The sequence below is a fragment of the Sceloporus occidentalis genome, unplaced genomic scaffold (genome assembly GCF_023333645.1).
Source record: "Sceloporus occidentalis isolate IW3139 unplaced genomic scaffold, rSceOcc1.0.p SCAF_442, whole genome shotgun sequence".
Taxonomy (NCBI): domain Eukaryota; kingdom Metazoa; phylum Chordata; class Lepidosauria; order Squamata; family Phrynosomatidae; genus Sceloporus; species Sceloporus occidentalis.
In genome coordinates this window covers 177,830-186,030 of record NW_028317422.1, presented here as the reverse complement: position 1 = coordinate 186,030, position 8,201 = coordinate 177,830, and the positions used below count along the sequence as shown (strand labels likewise).

General features: G+C 42.0%; 1 protein-coding gene across 1 annotated transcript; it reads left to right on the top strand.

The window, feature by feature from the left end:
• The first annotated feature begins 2,149 nt into the window (after positions 1 to 2,149).
• Positions 2,150 to 6,673, top strand: LOC149271948 (solute carrier family 35 member E2A-like). The gene is made up of 8 exons (XM_089506956.1): positions 2,150 to 2,471; positions 2,555 to 2,690; positions 3,288 to 3,415; positions 3,708 to 3,828; positions 4,234 to 4,287; positions 4,462 to 4,534; positions 5,705 to 5,850; positions 6,442 to 6,673. Exons 1-8 carry the CDS (start codon positions 2,150 to 2,152, stop codon positions 6,671 to 6,673), a joined length of 1,212 nt encoding a protein of 403 aa, XP_089363082.1.
• The last annotated feature ends 1,528 nt before the right edge of the window (positions 6,674 to 8,201 follow it).

The window sequence follows — 8,201 nt, the reverse complement described above, 5'->3', positions numbered from 1 at the left end:
AACGAATCAGAAATAAGATAATCTTATTTCCTCCATTTATGTGAATATACAGCAGAGATATAAGAATTTGGGTTATGCTCCCCAACCTGGGATACTTTCTGGGGTTCCTTTGACCCGCAGTCCGGTGGAGACGGGGGGCCGAGGTCTGTCCTGCTCTGTTTGTTGCTGGGAGTCTAAGCTTACGGCGTGGTTTTGAGGTTTAGCAGATGTGGCTTTGCACTTGGCTGCCACGTTTTACACTCACAGATGGGACGGCAGCTGAGGATCGCAGGACTCCACCGAAGCCCCGCTGCGCTCTCATCCCCAGAACACAACACAGGTTGTAAAGCATTTATTTAACTGTTTGTGCAGCCGGCAGCGTCGCATGTTTTGCAATGCTGTGTTTTGTCTGGTTTTCTGCTTGCGTAGCAGGTGATACAGACAGGCCGGGTGAAGACAGGACACCCGACTTTATCCACCTTCCTTCATAGCCTTGAACCTTGGGTCCGCCTGACTAGGGTAGTATCGTATCGCAAAGATGAGATGTTTGTTTCAGTGCTGTGCTTCTTACAAACTCGCCTCGTTATTAGAATTTTAGTCCATAAAGAAGCTTGATTCTGCTTGTGCTTTGTTGTTTATCGCTCAAGAAACGTATTTGTCTTTTATTTAATAGGACATCGTGAAATGGAAATTAGGGGCAAAAGTTGTTGCCTCTCCCTTTAGCATTCTTTGCCAAAAATAGAATGTGTGTGCGCTGCGTGTTGTTTTTATTATGTTCCAGGTTAGACAGATTATGTTTTGCAGCCGGCACCCCAACCTTAGTGAATTAGTTGGCAGCATAACTACGGAATTTGATGGCGCTTTATAAAACAATAAATAATAATAATAAGGTGTGGGGCGGAGCTAGCAGTGCACAGGAGGTAAGGCTAGGCACAATCATACAGGAAGTGGGTGGAGCTACACCACTTAGAGGTAAACATAACCAGCGCATGTTACATGCAGCATGGCATATACCCCTTCCTGGCGTGTACATTTACAAATATGCCCTGTTTATTGCAATGATCCTGAACTGTCATATGCCTTTATTAATTCATCTAGTATTTCGTACCTTCCAACTGTCCATGTTTAGGAGGGACAGTCCCTAATTGGGACTAAAATCCCTCTCCCTCTTTCCTCCCCTGATGCCCCCTTTTGGGCTGGCCGTGTGGCGCACCTGGCCACTAGGTCGCCGGCAGCATGCAGCCACTAGCTGGATGTGCCGGTCAGTCTAAGTGAACAAAGAAACATACAGCCTGTCATAGCTTGCTGTTAGCTGCACTTATTCTATTAAGTTAGAGACGTCCAACCTGCGGCCCTCCAGCTGCTGCAGGACTACAGCTCCCATCCTCCTCAGCCAGCCCCTTACCTTAAAGAGCATTATGGGAGATGTAGTCCTGCAGCAGCTGGAGGGACGCAGGTTGGACGCCCCTGTATTAAGTGGCACCGGGCTGTTATCCCCAGTCAGGCCCTGCTAGGAGCTCAGTGGGTTTGCTGGGTATGAGATCTGCAGTCCTAAAAGTCATGGTATTTCACAGTAACTTATTTTATAACCTTAATAAATAATAATAAATAGCTATAAAAAAGCAATACAAACACACATCGCTCTCCTCCACACACACACACCCATGCTTTCCACAATCACATTAAATCCGTTAGGTGTCTGGCTCAGGGAGTACTCCTCGCATGTGGGGCAAACTGCCTCGCTAGTAGTATCAGTGCCAAAATGGCGAGCGTCTCCCAATGATGACACGAAAGTCAGGCCCTGCTAACAGTCTGTAAACCAAAACAGATCAATTCCAATGCATTCATGTATATGGCGCACAAGGGGAGGGGCTTAGCAATAGCGCCGCCCACCCATGTCTATGCTGGGTGCTTTTTGACACCAATATCTCCTGATTGTTTTTTGCAATAACCGTTGTTGAGTTTAAAATCCCAATTACATTTTTTTACAGAAATTGTCCTTTTTTTCTCTTCCAGGACCTAAGGTGTATTCTGTAATTAGCCTCTGAAGTTATCGTTTAGGGGGGAGTCATTTTGAGATGACGCGGAGAGGACAGAGTGAGCCTTTTTAAAATAATAACTAAATCCCCGTGTACCCTCGACCCGGGCCGATGACACATTTCCATGGACAATGACCATCAAGATGTCAACAGCAGGGAACACACAGTCCCCCGAGGACACAAAGTGCCTCCTGTCTCCGGATAAAGCGAAAGCAAAGGGATCGCTCTTCTCTCACTGGACTGAAAAGATGGTGATCACGCGCAGCGACAGCGTGCCCGATGAGAACGTTCTGAAAATCACCATCACCGAGACAACAGTTATCGAGTCGGACCTGGGAGTCTGCAATTCCCGGGCGCTCACCTACCTCGCACTGTGGTTTTTCTTCAGCTTCTGTACACTTTTCCTCAACAAGTACATTCTGACGTTACTGGAAGGGGAGCCGAGCATGCTAGGTAATCCCTTTCCACCTATACAACCAGATAGATAACATGTTGTTATAGAATAGATCGAATTAGTATTTGTTCTTTATTTTTAGGTGCTGTCCAGATGCTTTCCACCACCTTTATTGGCTGCATCAAGATGTTCATTCCCTGCTGTCTGTATCAGCACAAACCCCGGCTTAGTTACCCTTCAAATTTCATCATGATTATGGTTTTTGTGGGTATTATGAGGTAAATCTGTCGTGACACCAATATGGGGGGCATATTGTTGTGGAGCGGTTCTAGAGCTAGTTAGGAATTTCTTCTCGCTGATATAAAAATACAGCTCTATCCAGCTAAACAAAAATATTTTTTTAAATGTTTAAGATAAAGCAACATTTTAATCATTAACTTGTTCAACCAAAACAAAATAATACATAAAAGGGAACCTGGGTGAGGAAACAACACATTAAATTTCTACCTAGGTCATTACTTTATTAAATAGATTTAGGGCACATCCGGCGCCCCTGTGTGTCATTTTAGATTGTAAACCCGACAATAAAATGCAGTTAAACACTTCTTGAAGTTATAAAGAACTGCTTTAACCCCGTGTGTAATATTTGAGTTGTCAAGCTTCTTTCGTTCGTGTCACAACATCTCGACACTCATTTACTACGGAATATAACAAACAAAACCGGGCCCTTGCGACCCAGAAAGTTCCACTCTTGACTCGCCTGTCCATAGAACGCTATTCCAGAAATCTTCAGAAGCAAACCAGGTGCTTTTAAAGGAAAATTAACTTTTAGCTCAGTCTAGTCTTACTGTAGCCTTATATGTTTTTTCCCCCAGGTTCGCCACTGTGGTTCTAGGACTCGTGAGCTTGAAGAATGTGGCGGTTTCTTTTGCTGAAACGGTTAAAAGCTCAGCTCCAATATTTACGGTCATAATGTCTAGACTTATATTGGGAGAATACACCGGTACGTTTCTAACCTTAGCAACACGCCCAGCCACGTTAATGCTGTTTTTTTAAATAATTGTTCTGTTTTGAACTATTTCAATTTCAGGATTGTTTCAAAGAATAATATTTTAGATGACGTGATCTTTTTAGTCTGCGTAAAATGCCTCTTTTCCGTCCAGAGGATGAAAAAATGGTTTACATAAAACAGACTTTTATCAGTAGAATCCAAGTTTTGATTAAATTGATCTGTGTTAAACATACAGAATAGAAAAATTAGTAACTGATTTTTGGGACCTTTTTTTCTTTGCCAGGAATGATAGTGAACCTATCTCTTCTCCCAGTCATGGCTGGGTTGGCACTCTGCACTGCTAGTGAAATCAGCTTTAACATACTGGGCTTCTCTGCTGCTCTGTCTACAAACATCATGGACTGGTGAGTTTCAATGTTGGGGGATTGAGGAGCATATCTGGCCAGCTTCAGATGATCTGGCACCTTCAGACATGACCTGGCTTCTTTGCCCAGGTTGTAGGACTCTGAGTTGGGCCAGTGACGGAGAGGTAAAAAGAAATACATCTGCCAAGAGTTTCAAGTGCAACCTATGATGTAGAAAAGTAATTTAGAGTTCTTCCCAGAAAGCTTGGCATGGCCAGATACCTAGCCTGGATACTTACAATCGAGAAACGCACATCCAGCAAATCCAACCACCATACTAAACAACCACCTTACTTTAAGAAACATAGCTGTTTAATGCACAAGTTTTGTAACTATGATAAAGCCAATTTTCTCGAGTGATTAGTATACGTTCTTCCTATTAAAATATTATGTTTTTTTCTTCAGTTTGCAGAATGTCTTCTCGAAGAAACTTCTAAGTGGAGATAAATATAAATTTTCGTGAGTATTTCATGGACCACTAAAGTGCTAGTCTGTACTAAGATTATGTCCGGTCCTCAAAACTCACAAGGCAGAGTTGGCGACCTGTTCTTGGTACATGAGTAAAATGATCACTTAATAATTTGCAGATCTCCCTGTTGGAGAAATTAATTCATGGCGTATGTCTTTCCACAGACCTCCAGAGCTCCAGTTTTACACCAGCGCGGCAGCAGTGATCATGCTTATTCCTACATGGATATTTCTCATGGTAATGTTGGGTGTCCCCTGTCACTGACTTTCATGCTTTTGTTTGAGGTATACAAGGGGTTGAAGTTTCCATAACCACATCTGAAACTCTATATGGGATCCAAAAGTTGGTGAAATGTGGTGGAAATTAGGCAAAACTAGGCAGAGATTGAGCAGCCTGCCGCAGAAAAATTTAAATATGCAATAAGCAGAAACAATGAATTCACAGATTTACAAGCGACCCCTCTGTGGAATTAGGTCCATCACAGCTGCTATACCTAAAGGTATCTTGGTGCATTGTCCTGAATATGCTGAGGTTGCACTTCTGTCATATGACCCTGTCACACGTCCCTGTTTCCTGATTATATCACTTCCTCAATTAAATGTATCAAGATCCTACGAACAAGAAATAATAGACATTTTAGTGATTTCCCAATGACTTGAGTTTCATACAATACCGAAGAGAACCTAGTTTCACATGGCCTTTTATAGGATCATTTTAACGAGATTTCACCTTATCAGCAATAATGAGCAAAAAGGACACCCCACTGTACCATGCAGCCCCACCAATGAAGAATGTATATTAAAGCACCTTGAAAGAACTTGTAACTTGTGAAGAAAATAGAATATAGTAGAAGCCGTCCCGTTTGGGGGACTGCTGTTGGATGCTTAAAGCAGTCAGCAGCAGGAAAGCACTCCAATTAAAGCCAGCGTAGCCCTTTTTGTGCAGGTGTTCGGGGGTCCTCTTTATATCCTCTGGACATGAGCTGGAGCTAGCCGGTAGGGCGTATAGTGCTCATGTGCTTTAGAGAGCATGAGAAAAATGGAAAATTTAAAGTGACCACAGGCATTGAAGTGCATATAATGGCTGGAGTTCCCCTTAACCTTTGGCACCCCAGCTATTTTGGACTACAATTCCCATAATACCATTTGAGTTCAGCTATCTGGAGCACCAAAGCTTAGCCACCTTAGCTCATCTGCTCATATGGACCATACCAATGCAGTAGGGGCTTCTAAGAGGGGAAACAAATTCTCTCACATACCATCCTCCATATTCCTGTTTTCTCCAAACTTCAAACCATATTATTATGTCATACCTTATTAAATAGTCCAGGCTTACTGTAACAAAGCATTTCAGTGTTACAAAAACTTATGTTTAGAGTTTTAACCCATATTTCTCTCTCCAATATAGGACATGCCACTGATTGGTAAAAGTGCAAGGAAGTTCACTTACAATTGGGATATCATTGTGCTGCTTCTTATCGATGGCATTTTGTTCCATCTACAAAGCGTCACTGCATATGCACTCATGGGGAAGATCTCACCGGTTACCTTCAGGTATACAGGATTTTACATTCAGCGCTCAACAGCACAGAGTTCTCCTAAACTCGATGATGGTCCCGGCTCTAGAGCTGAACTGTCACCAGACCGTCACAGATAGACTCCAAAGTACAGTGATTGTTTGGGGTGCCGAGTCAGGTAGAGTTAGACCCGAGTGAAATATAACAAAGACCTACAGAGAGTAAATACCAAGAATAACCTTCCCTTGGATCCCGCTTATTATTTAGTGAATAGACTCCAAATAGTAAAAAGCACTGCCTGAGCAGATGACAAAATGTGAACAGGCTTCTGACAAACAGTCCTTTTTAGAGGAAAGCTTTGCCACGTGGTGTTTGAAAATGCTTTCACGCTGGAGAAACTTGTGCTTTGGGTATAGCTACTCATTAACCGGTTGAGTGCCAGCACGGGGGCAATTTACAACATACCAAGTATGTACTTTATAAGATGTTTTAAAAGAGTAGTAGATTATTGATTTCCTAACATTGTGTTTAAATTGTATTCAGTCACTTAGACCTGTCGCTCTCTTCACAGGCTCCTTATGACAAAAAGTTGTGATTTATTCTAATCCTGATTCCTTTGTCTTTTCAGTGTTGCCAGCACCGTGAAGCACGCACTTTCCATTTGGCTCAGTATTATTGTTTTTGGTAATAAAATTACCAGCCTTTCTGCGATTGGGACTGTTTTAGTAATCATTGGAGTCATGCTCTATAACAAGGCCAGGCAGCATCAGAGAGAATCGTTTCGCACGTTGAGCGCACATGCAACTAGCGAAGACTCTGAAACTCTCATAGGACCAGAGCAGAAATCTCATGGAAAATAATCTGCCATGCCCTTACAGCCATTAATTCTACCACCAAGTTTCCCATTTAATTCTCTTCTGTTCCTCCACATCCCAAGTCAGTGGACCATTAATTAAAATCACTTTCATTGGAGGCATCCATTGGTTTGTAAGTGGTTTCCCACATAGGGACACTTCTTGTTCAAAGCTAAAAACATTGACCTTTTACGAGCCGGATCATAATCACAAAGCATCATGTCTTATTTGGACCCTACTGGCATCCATACAAACCACAAACATGAAGACCGCCCCAGAGGATATATATATTCAGTGATGTACTTTCTGGAATCAGGAACAAAAAAGTCCCTCAAATGTAATATGTTAAGACCACCTCTTAAAATTATTTAAGAACACTTCTGGGCAGGGCGAACCACTATGTTTAGTAATTTTTTACTAGGACCTTCCACTATGTTCTTTGAGGCAACTGTCAATGCAAACCAGGGAATGACTGTAAAGCCTTTTTTATACACTGGGACCATCCATTCGTGTGCTAACATCACCATTTTACCTCTATGAAAATAGACAATTTTGTTTTAAGCTTTGTGGAACTGGTATTATGAATGTGTTCTCCTATTAGTTAATGTCCACTCCCAACCACTAAGTGCTTGAAATGCATTCAAAGGACCACTGTTGTTTCCAATATAATCCATTACCCTGTTTTCTCTGTCTCTGTATACTAATCTAAATCTAATCTACTAACTGGCCGGCATTATGTCATTGTATTCCCGGCAGGTTGAGATTATCGTGCCAACGAGGGCAGGCTTATCACTCACTGACGTTGAGTTACGCTTTCCCATATGTCTGGCAGCAGTAGGAATACTCAATGATTTGTAATGTTCTATTTTCTCATATCTTTTGGTGTTTAGGTACAAGCTTTCAAACAGTCACATGGTGTAAACATATCTTTAAAAGCAGAGACATTCCAGAGAGCTGCTAAGCCATAATTCGACAAGTCTTGTGCTTACTTTTACTTGGATGCATGTGGGTGCGTTATGTGTACATATATGTGTGCTATATGCGTATGTATGCGTGTGTATGCATATCATACACCTGTGACAGTGTACTTTTTCATGATGTAAAAAAACATTTAGTATATAAAGAATTCTACACCACAGCTACAATAAAATGTCATTCTGGACTCCAATGATGCGGTTGGCCCTGGTTTCATGGGTAATTGGTGCATTGGGGAAAAACACACCCTTCTTCCTTCATTGTATTGGTTTTACTTTTTTCTATGTTATAGATAATCAAACCTCATCTCTTCGTTTAAGTAGTTAATTGCCCTTATTTGTCAGATCCTTCTAATCCACTAAATATTTTAAACATATAGCCCCAGCTGGTATTCAAAGACGGCCACTTCCCACGGCTATCGAGCATGTGCTCGCCAGCGATAGTTTGAATGCGACCATCACAGTCCTGCAGTTGAAGTCGACGGGAAACTTATAAGTATCTCTAATTAAAGTGGGACACCTAGTCATAAAGCGATCCGTGGAATACTATTTGATCTACG